General features: G+C 35.7%; 3 protein-coding genes and 1 pseudogene across 3 annotated transcripts; 1 reads left to right on the forward strand and 3 right to left on the reverse strand.

Moving 5' to 3' along the window:
- Positions 161-2359, forward strand: LOC18599877 (mediator of RNA polymerase II transcription subunit 22a). The gene is made up of 2 exons (XM_007030053.2): positions 161-1225; positions 2083-2359. The coding sequence occupies exon 1, from the start codon at positions 738-740 to the stop codon at positions 1182-1184; it is 447 nt and encodes a 148-aa protein (XP_007030115.1). The 5' UTR covers positions 161-737; the 3' UTR covers positions 1185-1225; positions 2083-2359.
- LOC18599878 lies at positions 2537-6404 on the reverse strand (annotated as a pseudogene).
- Positions 7632-12743, reverse strand: LOC18599879 (bifunctional 3-dehydroquinate dehydratase/shikimate dehydrogenase, chloroplastic). Its single transcript, XM_007030056.2, has 10 exons — positions 12337-12743; positions 11904-12009; positions 11091-11309; positions 10648-10988; positions 10092-10155; positions 9342-9450; positions 9070-9219; positions 8739-8890; positions 8472-8634; positions 7632-8128 (listed from the first exon to the last, which is right to left on the reverse strand). Exons 1-10 carry the CDS (start codon positions 12549-12551, stop codon positions 8085-8087), a joined length of 1563 nt encoding a protein of 520 aa, XP_007030118.2. The 5' UTR covers positions 12552-12743; the 3' UTR covers positions 7632-8084.
- Positions 13727-17513, reverse strand: LOC18599880 (golgin subfamily A member 3). Its single transcript, XM_007030060.2, has 4 exons — positions 15497-17513; positions 15070-15245; positions 14651-14981; positions 13727-14265 (listed from the first exon to the last, which is right to left on the reverse strand). The coding sequence occupies exons 1-4, from the start codon at positions 17511-17513 to the stop codon at positions 13973-13975; spliced, it is 2817 nt and encodes a 938-aa protein (XP_007030122.2). The 3' UTR covers positions 13727-13972.

Here is an 18149-nt window from a genome sequence, read left to right on the forward strand (position 1 = left end):
TAAAAAATAAAAAAATAGGAGTACCGAGGAAAGCAGTTGAAGAGTATTGATCGGTGTTTTTCATTTTTTTAATTTTTTTAAAAATATAATAATAATAATTTTTAAATTAATAAAAAATATATAATAATAATTTTTAGAAAAAAGAAATCGTGATGAATCCCTAATTTTCTAACAGCCAATAAACCAAAAAATAAAAAGAGGAAACAAAATGCCGCCGGTTGGGTGAGTGAGTGGAGGGGTTTTTGTTTTTGGGTGAAAGGAGAGGAAAGAAATTATTTAGGGAGTGCCGCCGGTTTGTGAGAGAGCTGCCAGTTAGTGAGGGGGAAAGGAGGGGCTGGTGCTGCCGGTTTGTGAGAGAGAAGGAAGGGCTGTGCCGCCGGTTTGGGAGAGAGCTTAGGAGGGATAAAGCCACCGGTTTATGAGAAAGCCAAGGAGGGATAGTGTTGCCGGCGTTGAGAGTGAAGGACAAAGGATGGAGGATGCAATCATGGTGAGAAAGAGATCTGGTGAAGGGAAAGAAATGGGAGCATAAGTGGCGGAAGAAAGAGGAAAGAAGGGGGAAGGTAGAAAGTTTTATACTTTGAGCAGAAAAGTGCTGCTTCCAGAGGAGTAAAATCACTCCTTTGATCTTCCAACAGTGCCATTAGCAAGAGGGTGTCCGGCGGGTTACAACAAACTACTTGGGTCACCACCTAAGCCCAAGCTAGGACAAAAAGGGAGAGAAGTCTTTTCAAGCGATGAACAAAGGTACGGGAGTGGGAACTGGGCCAACGGCGGCGGCTGCAGCGGCAGCGGCACAGAAGCAAAAAACTATGATGCAGAGAGTGGAAACCGACATCGTCAACATCGTCGACAATTTCACCCAGCTTGTTAATGTTGCCCGGGTAAATGATCCACCAGTTCGAAATTCACAAGAAGCTTTCATGATGGAGATGCGTGCAGCCAGAATGGTCCAGGCAGCTGATTCTTTGCTTAAGTTGGTGTCGGAGCTGAAGCAGACGGCAATCTTTTCAGGATTTGCATCTCTTAATGACCATGTGGAGCAAAGAAGTGTTGAGTTTGACCAGCAAGCAGAAAAAACAGACCGAATGCTGGCCAGGATTGGAGAGGAGGCAGCAGCGAGCCTCAAGGAGCTTGAATCTCATCATTATTCTTCTGCACGGAGGACAGCCGAATCTCCTTAGCCCATAGAAACAGCTTGTTGTATGTCTTGAAACGAGACGCGGTAAGTTTATTTTGTTGATATGGATGTAGAAGATAAAATATTTTTAAGTTGCTTGGAAGTCTTTATGTAAGCATGCTCCTCTGCCTAATTTGCTTCAATTGGCATTGTTTGTTTTCATTTCACCAAGGAACTGGAAAGGACAAAAGAAGACTAATCTTTTCTGATATAGATTTAGATAATGGATTTTCAAATAATAATAATTTTTAAAATTAATAAAAGGTAAAATTATTATTTTAATATTATCATGTTATCAAATTAATAAAAAAGCTAACGGTTAATTAACGGCTGAAACTATGTGTCCAACAGAAGATATTTTTTTTGAAGTGAAGTGTTCATTTCAAAAATTAATGCACCTATTTAAAATTTGAATTAAAACTTAAGGAGTTGGAGATATTTTACCTTATGCTTTAAGATGGGAAGTGGTAACGGATGTTTTAAAATGTTAAGATAATTGTTATGAGAAGCCAGAAATGTTTAGGGATGGAAAATAATTGTGGATGCTTTAAAGTACTATCAAAATGATCTTGTTTCTTGTTTGTGGTGGAATGAACTTGTTCTTATCCCGCTTTCAAGCTTGTAATGTAATTTTCTGTTGTTATGGATGTTTAAGTTGGTGGTGGAATATCAATAGTTTTATCCGCAATGATGGCATTAATTCTGGTAAGAAATTCCAGGCTGTAGGGCTTGAGTTGGCTTTAGGAATTAGGAGTAGCAAGAGGGCTACTTTATGATCCATTGTGCTGTGCTGGCACAGCTCATAAAGTGTGTACATGTATTTTGTGCAAAATGCTTATATTAACATGCATATGGTTTCAAAAAAAATTGTATAATTTAACCCAATATTTTCTGATATGCAATACCATGGCTAATGATGCTACATGAACTTGGTTTCACCTCCTTCTCTGATGAGGGCCATGCTGAAAGTGAAATGGCCCCAACATAACCAAAATGTTGGTGTTTGTCAAGTTCTTGATGAAGATTTGTTTTATACACTTAAAAGTAACAAGAAATCTGATTCCGATATCTGAGGACATGATTTAGGACTCAGAAAGAAATCCTTTCATGTGTTATACTTGCGAAATTGTAAATCTGGGAAGCATATAACATGTTACACCTGGGAAATTCAGAAGATTAGATATTGGATTGCCCACACATAGCATTAAATATGGGAATGTTAGGAAAAGTATGTGGATTAAAGGATTGATCTATGGGTATTGAAGAGTTTAGTTTCCCAACCAAACCTAGCACAAGGGATTTAGAAATCATGGAAAGTATTGAATGATGAATGGAAGGAAAGAAATTATACAACAGTAAGGAAAGCCCCAACATAGGGTCACATATTTTCACATTTAAAAAGTGCTTGATGGAGATTTTAGTAATACAATCATATAAGTAGACATCTAATTCACATGATAAGAACGTTAAAAGAAATTTGCTCTGAGGAGAAATTATGATTTCTGGGGCACCAGGGATATCACTTTTCAGTTTCATGTGTGATTCTCCATGACTTGCCTAAACAATTCTTCTGGTGCTGTAATCAGAGTAGAGAAACAAAGATGAAAGGAAATGAATTAAAAGCACATAGGATGAACTAAGACAGGAACAGAATAAGCAAATAAGCTTTGGGGGATTACTCTTACCAGGCAAATCAGTGAAGTTCTTGTATTGTTCAAAGCCTTGGCGGATTAGCATTTCTGTACCATAAACTACAACCGCCCCAGAGTCTTTCGCTTCTTGTAAAAGCCTGGTGTGTAAATTGCATCAAAGACCAGGCAACAATGTTTCAGGGCATGCTGCAAAGTTCACAAAATCAACATTTTTTTTAGCCTGCAGATTTATTACTGTCTTTGTTGCCAGAGAATAATCTAACATTCAATTTCATCAACTTTCTTTGCATCAATGGAATTAACAAAGGGAGTAGCCAAGGAGGGTGAACCTTAGGAATCGGGGTTGCATCAATATTTGGTTTCATTACCACTGATGTGGTGTTTGCAAGAACCATTCCTTCTTCGGGGTAGAAGTTTTCAACCTCAGCTAGAGGCATTGCTTGCCCTCCATCTTTGTTGGCTAGCTCTTTAGCTCTTTCTGCAGTAACAAAGGGATGCACATAATTGTTGAAGCTAGTAAAACGAAATAAAAATGAACTTGGAGATAGAAAGCTGGATTATTACTGAATGTTCGATTGGCAATGATTATTCTTGCGCCCTTTTGTGCAGCACCATAAGCAAGTGACTTGCCAGCACCACCAGCTCCTAAGACCACAAATAATTTACCAGCCGGCAGAAGAAGTTACAGTAACAACGTTTAATCCTGTAAAAGAAAAACCATTCTTTCACTAAAGCATGAAAGTGCATAAGCAGAATTCATAGTTTCTTCACAAATCATGTTACAGACCTCGCAATCCATCTTCAATAGCAGAGATTGCACCAATATAGTTAGTATTAAATGCTATTAATCCCCCATCAGGTTGCCTGACAATGTTATTAATAGCTCCAATTTTCTGGTAAAAATTAGAACAATGAAATAGATAATCAATTGTGAGGTGAAATTACAAGCAAGAATTTATGTGATTGGCAGATCATTCAGGTACCTTGGCAATGGGATCAATTTCATCCATGCATTTAAGGGCAACCTCCTTGTGGGGTATTGTACAACTGCACTTTATTAAGTTGAATCTTACTTCTATTCGATTTTAAAGCCAATTGAGATATAAAGCAAACTACAGTCAAGCCTTGCCAGTGGGAATCATACCTGCATCCGGCAAAGTCAGGGGAAGAGTAGGTATTAAAGAACATCTCCACATCATCCACCAGGAAATGCACATAAACTGCATTAAGACCAACGGACTTGAATGCTGCATTGAATATAAGTGGACTTTTGCTGTGGCCTACTGGCTTCCCGATAATGCCATATACTTTGGTATCAGGCGTTATAAGTCTAAAGTTGTACAAGTCCAACAAGTTCTTTAGTGTTGGTTGTCCAGGAGCTATAGAGCCCGTCTCAAGTGCACCATAGGTGAGATATCCACCAAATTTGGGGCTGAGCAACTGTGAAACTAAACCTTTCTCGCCCATAGCAACTCCAATTGTTGGAATCTAGAGGTTTGAAAGGTATCACTTCCAATCTGGTATAGAACTATAGTTTCAGAAAGCATTGCCATGGAATATAGTCAGTATACTTGCTTGAGAGTGAACAGTGATTTGGCAAATACGTGCACAATCTGTGATGTCTAGTGCAGTTGCTGCAATCTTCGCTATGTCAGCTCCGGTAGCTTGAATCCTTGCTACAAGATTGCCAATAGCCTCAGTAGATGGAGTATTGTGGAAATTGTGAGAAGAAACAATGACTTTGATGTTATCAGGTTTCTTTCCATAAATGGAACTAATGAAGTCATGAGCAACCTGCAGAATAGATTAGACATATAAAATAGGAGTGACTTGTCAATTGACATGCCATCGAATACAAAATGGAGTGAAAGATGAATATAAGGAAAAGAAAATATTGGAATTGTTCTGTCAATAATAAATTTACTGGCATTGAAGATATAAACCAATGTAGAACTGCATGAAATACCTAAAGATAAACTACCTCAAGCTCAATATCAATGTAGTTGGCACCCAATTCCATTGCCAATCGAAGTGCATCCTGCCTCTTGGTTTCATCTCCCTCATACTGACCACCTTCCCATATTGGCCTCAAAAGTACAGAAAAACATAGTCGATTTCATCAAATTATTAAACAAAGAGACAAATAGTATCAATTAACCGATTAAGTATATACAGTGACTGAATCAGGATTTTATATTTGGAGGGATAAAAAATCGAAAACAATATTTATAAATTAAATAGTTATATTAGAAATTCAATGTTTGATAATAATTTAAAACAACTTAGACAAAAAAAATTCATATGAAAATTATACAAATAAATCTTGAAAATTATTCAAAGGAATCAATATTAATAGTTTACTTAAAAGGAATTAACTAGTATAATCATAAATAGTTAATAATGACAATAATCTCAATTTCTAGATAAACGTAATAACAAACAAAAACTAACAAATATAATAACAAAAATCTCAATGAAAAACATTTCTTTAAAAAAATTAAGGATTATCAATAAACAATCCAATAGAAAAGCAATTCTCTAAAATTAATTAAAAAAATTAAATACAATATAATAAACAATTCAATGAGGAAGCAATCCTTAAATAAAAAACTTAATTGTTCAAAAGAATCTAAGCAAAAAAAAAAAACACAACTAATTTGTAAGAAAACAATCAAGCAATCCTTAAATAAATAAGTAATAACTAACCTTAGATATTTAATCAAATTGCTTTCAATAATAAATAATTAAGACGGTAAATTCTAAATCAAAATCATCGAGTAAAAACTATTAGATAAAAAAAAAATTTAAAGTTGAAAATATTGAAATTAAAATAAGTAAATAAATTAATCTTATCAATTATTATGATCTGAAAATTGAGTTACTGGGTAAAAGTTTTTTATATAGAAAATGCTGACGAGCAAAAAAGTGTAAAAAATTGATTTTTTTTTGTTTTTACGGTATTTGGTAAAAAGAAAAGAGAATAAGTAGTGGTTGTGAGATTTTAGAGTAATGTGGTTTGAAAATAATTTTATTGCAATTGATTTTATTATTTTTTTTGAAAAATGCAATTGATTTTGTTTTAATCTTATTAAAATTAGTTGATGATTAATTGATGAAAGATATTTCACTAAATAAAAAATTATTATAAAAATAAAATTTAAAAATTTTAAAAAAAATAAAAATATGTTAAAAATTTTAAAATATTTGTAAAGGTGATATTATAAAATTTCTAAAAAATAAAAACGAGTTATAAAAAGGGCACCCGCCCCTCCTTCCCCTCCGCCTCTGGGTATCTGATTAAGAAAATGTGGCAGCTGAAACTAGCTTAGTTCGTACCTGTACGTTGCTAGAGTGGACAAGGGTGACTGCTTAATAAGAATCTCAAGATCTTGGTGAGGACTGAAGTTTCTCAAGCAGTCAAGCCGGATTTCGACGACGTCGCTGCCGATTTCCTTTGCCAGTCGCATCTCAGTAAGCATTTGACCAACCGTGGTACCCGTTATTGGTGTGCATAGCAAAGTTGGTCTACTTTGAACCCTGCTGTGGCTCATGTCAGAAGTAGATCAGAAACTAAGATTGAAAGCCAAAAACAAAGAAAAAAGTTGAGATTAATTGAGAGTTGAGGAATGTAGAAACATATTTCCAATATTCATCAAGCAAAGCAAACCAAATACAAAGAGTAACCCATTGTTCAGCCAGTAGTATTAGTTTGACACAACAGAAAAAAGTGAAAATGAACATGAAATGAAGCTGACATTGCAGTAAACTTAACAAAAGCAAAGGAAAAAAAACAACATGTGACCAAGGAAGACTATGTATATGTTTTGCAACTTGATATAGCTGAAAACATTTTCATTAAACATGCAAAGAATTTGAAATTGAACCTTTTGTTATATATATGAAAGATAGATAGATAGGTGCATGACAGTGGGGTTTGAAAGAAAGCAAGAAAAAGTTTGCATGGAAAGGAGTAGTGTGTTAGCTAAAGTTGACAGCACGGGGTGAAATTAATAAGAGAAAGAAAGAGAGATGTTGCTTTTGATACTCTCTTGGGAGATTTTTCTGTTAGTTGTTGAAATTTATAGACAGTAATGATCCATCTTAGGGGAGCTCTTAATGTGTTACACCTGAGGAAAATCAGCAAATCTAATGGACTCCCCAATCTTAGTACATTCAGATATTTTCTTGTTACAAAATTAATTGCCAAATATAGCTTGAGAATTGGTATATTCAATATTTAATGGTGGGTTTAGGTGAGATTGAGCTTTGTTCTTAGAAGAAATTAGATTGGGATTTAGCACTCACCTGAGTCTTGAATTTATAGTAATTCTTCCTTTGGTGTAATCTGTTAATCTATTCCAGTATTAAGTAATCATTTTCTCGATTAACACAATCAATCTAATTGGAGTTGGTAAGTTGAAGCTCTCATCCAAATTTAGCATGAGGATTTAGTATTATAAGTTCAGTTTTTAGCTTTGGGCTCCTTTATTTTGGCCATCCCATATTTTATTGTTTGGAACAGTAATGGATTTATTAATAGGGTCTCCCAGAGGAGACTTCAAAAGCAGAGCCTCAAAAGGTTTCCTGGATGCAAAAAGTCCTCAGGCAAGGAGTGGCTTTCATCAGAGGTATTTTTGGTAGTGGGCGCAATGATAATTGCTTGTAGTGATATCTCAAAACATAAAAATGTGACTCAAATTTGTCTCAAAAGGGTCAAAGCACTGTAAATCTTATTTTCTTGTCTTGATTCAGGTCATGGCAAGGGCGCGCCTCACTGATCCGAATTGAGATAGAGAAAGTTCAATCCCAGCCCCAAAGTTCATGTGAAAAAAGAGCTGGTCTTTTAGCCCAGATAGCTTGAGGTTTTGAGGATAGCAGCACAAACTTAGAAACCCCAAATAAAATTGGAGCCAAGCTGAATCACCCAATTAGAGGAATGAAGTAAACAAGGAGTAACAGATAAATTAAGCACATAACCATCACCAATCTGCCTCTGGGTATTCATAGTTTCTCAAGGACACAGTTGTTTCCCCACACTCCCTCTTGCCATGCTGGTTATGAGCCTACTGTGACTTTGAATGCAATACGAGATGCTAAAACTGTTTTAAGACCAAAAAGTTTATGTCAGGACTACTTTGTCACGAACAGAAATGATTCATGTGTGGCTTATTAGCTGAGCATTGCAATGCCAGTGCATTAAAGTTATGAGAAGACTGCTGAATATTACAATATTGTCTATGTGATGCAATACATCAGAACTTGGCCATAATGATCTCGCGCATTAACTCTTTAGGAGCTGCAAAACAGAACCAAAAAATTGAAGCTCATTTAAAACAATTTAGGAATATTGATAATATATATCCTTGCTCTAATTGTCAGGCTGTATTAGGAGGCAATTTTGAGGAAGAATGACTCAGATTATCAGCACAAAGAACTTGATCATGAAATAGTCTCATGGCTAAAATCAACAACAGATTGAAATAGTTGAATCATCAACTTACATTTGTTATAAAGATCTTTGGATGGTTTTAAAAGGCCTAAAGTTTCCAAGTAATTTAATTAGAAAACTGGTGTGCAGAGAAGTTAGGATGTAGTTTTAAGGTCATGAAACAGATAGCGGGAAGAGATTCAAGAGATACCTTCTTGACTGGTGAAGAGATTGAACTGACCAATAGCCTGCCTAAGGAACATTTCAACTCCGCCCACAACGATTGCCCCCGCAGCCTCAGCATCCTTTAAAAGTCTTGTTTTTCTAGGTGTGTAAACAGCATCAAAAACCAGCTCATAATCCCCCAAAGTTGACTTGAAAAAGCAAAGCAAGTAATTTCAGTAAGGAAACAAAATTGAACTTTGTTCTCCAAAAAAGAATTGGAACTTTATTCCAGTAGTGCAGGAAGTAGAGCAACCTCAGCCACAGGAATACGCTGATCAGTTTTTGGATGCATTCCTAGGGGTGTTGCATTTGCAAGGATTGCTCCTTTCTCTGGCTGGAAATTAACTACTTCTTCAAAAACTTGAGCTTCACCCGAGACAGCACAAGCAAGAGACTTCGCTCTCTCTTTTTCCACAAGAAATGAGAATAGTAAGAAAGGGTTTGGATTATCCACTTATGATCTTTTAGTTTATTCCTGATGCTACAATGTACTACAAAGGAATAGACAAAATTTATAATTGACAATCATATCAGCATAGAGGGAAAAACCATGCATTTCCCATTAAGCATTGCAAATGACATACCAAAATCAATGTCAAAAATGACAATGCGTAATCCTCTGCTTTTAGCACCAAATGCCAATGCTCTTCCTGCACCTCCAGCACCAACTAGCACAAAGAGTTTCCCTGATAGTGGAGTACCTGAAGATGCTTCATTACTACTGCATCTCTTTTCTATAATAATTTCCAAGTGCAAAAGTGTCACGATGTCAGCATCTAGAATGGCCTACTCATTAATCAACACAACAAAACCTCTGTGAGGACATGATGAGCAATTGTTCATCAATGTCAGGTACCTTTTAAAGCATCCTCAATTGCAGTTATTGCAGCTTCACAGTCAGTATTATAACCTATCAGCTTCCCATCACAAGGCCTCCTTACAATGGTATTAACAGCACCGATAGACTGATGATGCATGTAAGAAACATTCTCAAATATCTATTGCATATGCTTGAAACTAAAAGCAGATGCTATTAGCGTTAGGTATAGGAAGTTGCAGCAGTAAGAACTATGAATAAAGGATAATTCAAGGATCTCAAGTATTTGGCACTGGTATACACATCAGCATCAAACATGTCAACCTAGCCTTGTTTGAGTGTACTCCTCTGCTACTTTTGGTCTCCCATCACAAAAGGTTCCATGTCTAATGATGCAATACCAACTAGCTCAGATAGTAAAATTTGAACGTCTACAACCAGGATCATGTGAATATTCTTCCTAAACTAAATACCATTTTTACCCATTTGCAAAGAAAATTTTTCACAAGCATGAATAATTAAAAACTTGTATCTGTATATATTTTGTTCTTTTTCCTTTTTTTCCTGTGAATTGATCAAACCAGTCTTATATTCTTTGGCATGCCTCTCTCAATAAGTTGAACTTCTTAAAAATGAGATTCAGTTGGTCTTAGTGTAGCCAGAAATTGGTGCTTTGATTTACCATGCATTAATCCCTGCATCAGAAATGCAATAGAGCACGAAAGAAAGGAAATGAACAAATAAATGGGAAATTGCAAATTCTAACATGTTTGTAAGATTCTAGTCAACCTCTGCAAGTGGATGAACTTCATCACAGAACTCAACTACAGCTTCCTTGTACGGAAATCCAACACTGCAATTCGTTGAAATGAGGAAAATCAGAAGTTACATTTCAGAGGACAGTGGGAAACAAACCTGGCTACATCATTCCAAAAACTGAAAATAAGGTCGAGAAATAAAGCTATTTATCAAAGAAAGATGGCATATATATCAGTATATTGCTACTATTCATAATCTTCCAGTTATGAGAACAGTGTTTGGTATATCAACTAAAGAGCTAGTTGCAACATAAAATAAAATTTCCCTAGATGCATAATTCTTTCTAGTAAATCTGTCAAGGCCAGTTCTGAGTTTAGTTAAACAAAGAAAGTCACTGGCTTAAATGTGTTTGAATGCCTAAAAGGCCAAAACACAGAGTGTAACTCATGCTAAGAAGCTTGGCAGACCAAGATAAGAAGAGGTGCAGCTTACAATGGCTGTATACTTAAGTGAAACGAAAGTGACCTGACATAATCTAACAAAGATAAAAATAGATCACATATGAAAATGAAATTATGGGACATACCTAAAGCCAGCAAAGTCTGGACTGGAATAGATGCTAAAGAACTCCTTGAGATTATCAACAAACATTGGGACATAAACCCCATTGAAGTTCTCGTGTCTGAGGGTAGGATTATGCAATAGAGGGCCTTTGCTGTGGCCGACAGGTTTTGAAACAAGTCCAAAAACTTTAGTTTCTGAATTTAAATAGTCAAGCTTATAAGTATGCCTAAGACTATATAAAGAAGGCATGCCAGGAAGTGAATGTCCAACAATAGATCCATAGGCTAAAAAGCCACCAAATTTTGGGCACAATAGCTGGCTTATGAGACCCCTTTCCCCTACGGAGTATGCAATTATTGGCACCTGCAGATAAATAGCATTTGATAATGTTATACCACAGTAACAGTCTGTACAACTGATCTGCACATATTCAAAGGGAGAGACAACAGAGCTAGAGTTTCATACTTGATAATGAGAAAGCAAATGAAAAATTTTCGCTATCTCTGTAATATCAGCTACATTTACAACCACTTTGATGATATCTGCTCCAGTAGCTTGGATGCTGGCAGCAAGATTGCTTAACTCTTCATCTTTAGGGGTCATACCATCTATGTTCTGCGACACTATAACTTTGGTAGCATTGTCATTCTTCATTTTCTGTTCCCTAATAAGATCAGAAGCCACCTGGACAATCACATGATATGCAAGTCAGATAAAACTAAAGAAATTTCAAGGGAACAAATTGGTCATTCAAAGGGAAAACCAGCTAGGACACTTCTGGCTATTTTAAGAGGACACCAATTTCCATAATGCACACTATCAGATATTTGAAAAAAGAAAATGAGTGGAAATATATTTCAGTTTGTAACATAGTGAATAATAGAAATGAAAGTAACAAAATGCAGAAACGTTGACAAAATCTGGAAATTTGCAATATAAGACGCAACAATCAAGAGCAAAATAGCTAGCAAACAAAATTAATGCTAAAAAAGTACATCAATTTAAAAGGCTAACTTTTTTTTTTTTGAAAGTTTAAGTTTCATTAGGTATCAAAAGCAACGGGGAGAGGGTCCCTGCTTTACAAAAGGAAGCTTTGAAGTCTTAACACCACATGTTGGTACGAGACCTCAAAGCTTCAGTGTACAACACTCTGTACCAACTATTCACAAGCACAAAAACTCTCATACCCCTGTTTTAAATCCTCAGATGACACATACCACATTAGAATCAGAGTAATAACAATCAAGAGCCTAACCCACCCCTGTTTTACAAGGCTACCTTGAGTTCAAAATCAATATAATCAGCTCCCATTTCTCTAGCTAAACAAAGTGCTTCCAGCCGTGAGTTCTCATCTCCTTCATACTGACCACCTTCCCATTTCGGCCTGAAAGAAAGGCCAAATCTTAGAAATTTAGAAGTTCATAAAGTATAGACTCCAGCCAGATTTACCGGCTACATCCATTTAAAAGGCCAAATACATTAATGATGGGACCTATTTTGTCTTCCTCAACAACCGAATACAGCACCATACAGAAAAGAATCTCTTACATACAATTTTCACTTCTAAAATGGGCAAAAACCAGGCATTTTACCAACTACAATCTCTTAATAGTCATAGAATCATACGACTATTTGAATAACATAAATCCAAAATTCATCCAACAGACTCAAAACACTAAGAAATAGAAAAAAACACAGTTAAGATGCTTACCTATATACAATGATCACTGGCAAAGGTTTGTTTTTGAGGATGATTTGAATATCCTGGTGGGGCTGAAAATTCTTGATATAGTCCAACCTAATCTCAACAAGCTGTGCACCTTCAGCCTTTGCCTGGTGCATGTCTTTAACCATTTGCTCCACAGATTGAGCCATTAACGGAGCACATATCATAGTTGAATTATTCAGCATTCCAGTACCACCCATTTTAGCAAAAGATTAAAAAAAAATGGGAAAAAAAAAAGCCAGCCCCTGGTAAATCCTAATGAAGCAATGATCCCAAATGATTTGATTTTATAGATATACATACAAGTCATATAGAGTAACAAGATTTTGTAAATAAGGTTTGGTGGCCTGGCATGCAAGATGCAACAACAAACATATATTGACACAGCTATTAAAAGGCCAAATAAAACCCATAAAAGATAATATATAAAATTATATGGGTAAATAATTATTAGATAAGGAAGATCTTAATAGTTATTTGGTGGATCTTGCGTGGATTGTAAATGAGGGGCATATTATATTATTATTCTTTTTTCGAGTCTTAATCCCAGATTCAGAAAGTGGCCAATTGTCCTAGTTGCCGAAGATGTTGCTAGCTTAGCCACCGTTTTGGAAAATAGATAGTGATATTTCTTTGCTGAAGCAGTTTTCGATTTGGTTTTTGCTTTGGTGTGTGTCGCTGTTGACAATGTCGTTTGTTTGTTTGCTTTGCTTTTCACATGAAATCATTACTGAGAATTGAAATCCAGAATTCAGGTTACGTTTACTTGGACCTGGCCAACTGGTGTGTATCCCTTCAAGAACAGACACCAAATTTAACAACGATTTTTCAGCTAATTTAACATGTATGACAGAACAATGTAGCATGATAGCTTTAGACTGGACAACAAAGGATAGGGTCTATATATCTAGTAGCAGTAGGTGACTTGACAGCTCAGGAAGGCAATGATCTGTACTTTTACCGATAACGTCAGAGAACCCATGTGTTCCATTGGAAATATGTTTTTATTATATTTTTTATTACAATTATGAGTAAAATTTATATAATTTATAAATAAAAAATTTAATTATTTTAAATGATTTTATTAAAAAATATTTTTAATGTTTTAATAATATTTAATAATTTAAATATTAATCTTTTAAATCAAATTTAATATTTTTTAATATTTTAAATTAAATATTAATATACATGAACTTTATATTACTAAGTTTAATAAAAAGTGTTTTTTTAGTTTTTCAAAAAATATTATCGATGAGTATTTTTGCTATTAATCTGTAAAGTATTTTATATATAGAATAAAATTTTCATCTTCCAAAATAAGAATAAGTCTTAAAATTTTTTTTTGAAAAATATTTTATGTAACATTTTTGTTTTGCTATTTACAAATGCAAAAGTACAAACATTGAATCATGGCAATGCTTGAAGATGTGGCTATTTACAGACAAATTGAACTAAGGTTCATAAGTTGGAGCCAGCCATAGTCAATAGGTTTGCCCGCTGCATTCTCCTGCCTAGCTACCTACTTGCGATCACCAGGTCTTCAAAAGGGCATACCAAGAATGAGAATGTGAAACACCATCAGGGCTTCTATTCAAATTTATAGAGGGAAACCCCAGCCAAACTATAATGCATTCGAGAGGAAGCTGGCTGACCGAGGACGCTTGCTTCTATGTTCCTCCTCCTGTGGTTGAGTTGTGGGGATGATAGCAGGACTACTTGTTGTAGTTGTTGAGGAGGGATCAGCGACTGTGGTGGGAGCGGCTGGGGCAGGGCAAACTGGGGATGAAACAGCAGGGGCACTGGTGGTGGCACCATCTTTTTGCCCACTGTCTTGCTGTTGCAACTGTTTAGAATTTGATCTTTTCATGTTTTCTCCAAGAAGACAGGATAGCAATTTTGAATTAATCTTATACTCTGTAATACATAAAAGAAAATTTAAGCTCCAGCAAGTTGCTGCAAAGGAGCTCAACAAAGTAAAACCTTGATACCGACTCAAATTATCAGAGAAAGGGAAGAAAACCGAGTTTTGGGCAACTGTTAAAAAAGCTATAAAAATGAATTTATGCAATATCTTAAGTTGTAACTACAAAAAGAAATTTCCTTGCCCTAGAAGCAACTAAGATTTCAGGGAGATTTGTTGACTAAAGGTATTAAATAAACTACAACCACTAGCAGCAGCAGAAACAAAAAAAATTAATATGCTAATGTAGATATGTCGTCCTTAAAGCAACAAATAACAAAGAATAGTTAGGAACGTATAAAAAAATAGTGTCCAGCTAATGTTCTCAAGAATGCTTACCTTGGTTTGACCTTTTCAGATGCTTAGAAGGCATTTTCATTTTGGAAACAGTAGCTGTGGCAGTGGCACCGACAGAGGCATCTCCAGCAATTTCAGTATCTAGCAATGCTCGAGATCGCTTAATACTGATCTGTTGTTGTGATGGGGTCTCAGGAGCAGCGTTAGCATTTGCGGATGCAAGACTTTGGCCCACACATTTTTTCTCAAGAGAGGCAATTAAAGCATTAAGCTTCTTAAGGTTCAGAGGAAGGTACTCGGATTCAAGCTTATGCCTTTTTATGCATTTGACAACAGCCCTTAGATCAGCTATTCTTTTCGTCCATGACTCATTCTGTTGGTTAGTTTTACACAAGACAGATGGTTCAAAATTAAATGAGGTTGTAGGCATTTATATAGAAAGAGAAACAGGCAGAAGAAACCTGTGCTTCAGGGGTTTTTTTTCCCTTTCTTAAAATTCTTCCAGCTGCGGCCTTCGAATGATTCAAGTATTCTTTCAATAAAGGTACTGGTGGGAAGTCGCTAACCAGTCCAAAAGCATAAATAAATCTAATTGCATCAATATGCTGTTTCCTTTCAACAAGTTCTCTTATGAAACCTGTCATACATGTAAGCAAAGTTACAGGTTCCATTAGAACCCCCCATATAACTACACCTAAAGTTCATTTGTGTTAACAAGTCAACTCTTCTATGCATTCCCGTGTTCTGATTTCAAGCATGAAGTCAGCAAATAAAAGTTGCTAGTACTTGAAAGGAGGTAGAGCAAATACATGTTGACTATAAATGATGAGAACTAATATTATAAGATAAGCATGTAGATAAGAGAAGCCAAAGGATTATAGAAAGTACCAGAGATCTTATCTCCCAAACCAAGATTCTTGAATAATTCAGGAGTTTGACGATATTGAGCAACAGACCCCAAAAAATTGACAAGCTCATCAGCATCAAAAGCATCTGCCAATCTGAAAGAGGCAACAAGCTGCAGGAATCCTAAAACCTCCAATGAGTGGCCAGGTTCTTTGCTCATTTTTGTTATCCAAACAAACGCAAGCTCCCTAGCTTCCTTTTGAACATGAGGTTTAATTTCAGGTGAAATTTTCATCAATTGCTCTAACAATAGAATGCAACTTCCTCTGACAGCTTTCCCTTCAAACTCTGTGTCTCCTTTTCTCAAATGTGGAGGGTAAAACCCCTCCATTGCATCCAAGACAAGCTTTGCAGGGTTTGATGAAAGTTGAAGAGCCATAGCCACTTCAGTGCCTATTGAACCATTAATTTTCAAGTGCTCATTTAGGAACATCTGCAAATCCTTTCCATCCATATTTACACAGAAGTGAAGATGTGCTGGTGAAGAATGATCAACGGGATATTTAACTGGGAAACTATTTGCTGGCTCAGTGTTCTCTTGAGGATGTTGGGCAGAAGCAAGCCTCCTCTCTTTCATTCCGAGTTCTTTAGACCATTCTGCAAGTTTGTTCTCCTTCAATTTAAGGTCTTTGAACTGTTGTTCATACTTTCTCCTGAGTTGCTCAGATGATTCTTCAATTTGCTTCTCTTTCAATTTGATTTCGCTCAAGCATTCTTCATAATGCTTCCGGCTTGCTTCGAGATCTTGATAACCCTTTCTGAGACACCTTTCTTTCATCTTAAATTCACTAGAACACTCCTCAGACTGATCATTTTTTGATCCAGATGGTTCTTCTTCCACATTAAGCTCCTCAAACTGATCTTTGATCAATCTCTCCTTTAACTCAAGCTCTCTGGATCTCTCCTCACACTGCTTCAATTTTAGTCCAAGGTTTTGAAGACCATTCTGAAAACAAGTCTCTAACAAATCAACATCTCTGAAGCGCAGCTCGCAGTTCCGCTCTTTCAACCCAAGTTCCTGCTCTTTCCTTTTAACCTCCTCACACAAGTCTAGAACAGATTTCTCCATGACCCTAACATCTTCATTTGCTATCCTGAGTTTTTCAAATGACTCTTCCACCCTCTTCTCTTTCAACCCAATTTCCACCTCTTTCTTTTTAACATCTTCAAGCTGCTTTCGGACCAATTTCACCACCAAGTTAAACTCACTATATTCCAGCTCACGTTGTTCTTCAAATTCTTTACGACGTTGCTCGAAACCCTTTTCTCCCAGCTCAAACTCCTCACAACGCTTCTGGAAACTCTTCTCTTTCAACCCAAATTGCTCCTGTTTCAACTCAAGCTCTCTGTAACACTTCTCAAGATGCTCCTTTTCCAACCCGATTGCCTTCCGTTTCTTCTTAAGAGCTGCTGACTTCCCTTTCACTAATTTCTCCCTCGCTTGAACATCTTTATATTTGTGCTCATACTGTTTTTCATTACATTCAAGTTCTTTACGACGTTTTTCTCTTTCCAACTCAAAATCTCCACAATTCTTCTCAAAATTCTTCTCTTTCAACTCAAACTCCCTCAAACGCTTCTCCAAATCCTTCTCCTTCGATCCAACTTCCTCCTCTTTCAATTTCAGCTCTTCAAATTGCTTCTGCTTTAACTCAACTTGCCTCAACCTTTCTTCGTAATCCTTCTTTTCCAACTCCAAATCCCTACGTTGCCTCCCCAATTCCTCCTCTTTAATCCTAATCTCTTTAAATTGATCTTTAACCAATTCCTCTCTTCTTTGAATCTCCTCTTCGTGCTTGTTGGCATGTTCTTCTCTCGATCTTACTTCTTTGAGTCTTTCTTCTATTGAATTTTGAGCAGAATTCAAAGTACCTTCCATATCTTTCCATTGAAGATTAAGCAAAAGAATAGAAGAAGCCTGATCTTGAGTCTTATCGAAAGTTTTCTTCAAATTCATTTTGCTTAATTTTATAAGTTCTAATTCAGTTAACTTCTCCATCACGCAACTCAATCCAAATTCAAACTTAAATAACTATTTAACTTTAACTTTATACAACATGCAATTCAGATCAAATTTAAACTTAAATCATTATATATCCATAACTTTGTACAACGCGCAACTCAAACCAATTTAATCTTAATTTATACAATATTCAACTCAAACCAATAAAACCCTAACTTTGTATAACACACAACTCAAATCAATATAACTCTAACTTTATACAAAACGAAACTCAAATCAAATTCAAATTTAAATCATTATACAACCCTAACTTTATACAATACACAATTCAAACTAATATAACCCTAATTTTGTACAACACACAACTCAGATCAAATTCAAACTTAAATCATTATATAACCCTAATCTCACAAAAATAAAATAAAAAATACAAAAGAAAAAAGATTAGATAAAAAGGAAAAGAACAAGAAGTCTACAGATGGATTTTTCCTTAGATTTTCCCTTCGGAGAGAAAAGGCAGGAAAATTTACTTCTTGACTGGTTTGATCATCGAACTTTATAGAGTGAACTAAAGTTCGGCAGTGCGCTATAGAAATTTTGGGCCTCCCTTAGCCCATTTAATGGCTCTTGTTTATTACCATAAATGACTATCCTTTTATAATTAATTAAATA

This window comes from Theobroma cacao, chromosome 5 (assembly GCF_000208745.1).
Source record: "Theobroma cacao cultivar B97-61/B2 chromosome 5, Criollo_cocoa_genome_V2, whole genome shotgun sequence".
NCBI lineage: Eukaryota > Viridiplantae > Streptophyta > Magnoliopsida > Malvales > Malvaceae > Theobroma > Theobroma cacao.

Excerpts from the sequence above, each read along its gene's own strand:
- LOC18599879 (XM_007030056.2), bottom strand. The coding sequence starts at position 12,551 with ATGGGTGGTACTGGAATGCTGAATAATTCAACTATGATATGTGCTCCG. Across the intron at positions 12,010-12,336 it reads CCAGTGATCATTGTATATAG|GCCGAAATGGGAAGGTGGTC; the intron begins GTAAGCATCTTA and ends CCTTTCTTTCAG. Across the intron at positions 10,989-11,090 it reads ATTTGCTTTCTCATTATCAA|GTGCCAATAATTGCATACTC; the intron begins GTATGAAACTCT and ends ATTTATCTGCAG.
- LOC18599880 (XM_007030060.2), bottom strand. The coding sequence starts at position 17,513 with ATGGAGAAGTTAACTGAATTAGAACTTATAAAATTAAGCAAAATGAAT. Across the intron at positions 15,246-15,496 it reads TTTGGGAGATAAGATCTCTG|GTTTCATAAGAGAACTTGTT; the intron begins GTACTTTCTATA and ends CATGTATGACAG. Across the intron at positions 14,982-15,069 it reads AAAAAACCCCTGAAGCACAG|AATGAGTCATGGACGAAAAG; the intron begins GTTTCTTCTGCC and ends ACTAACCAACAG.
- LOC18599877 (XM_007030053.2), top strand. The coding sequence starts at position 738 with ATGAACAAAGGTACGGGAGTGGGAACTGGGCCAACGGCGGCGGCTGCA.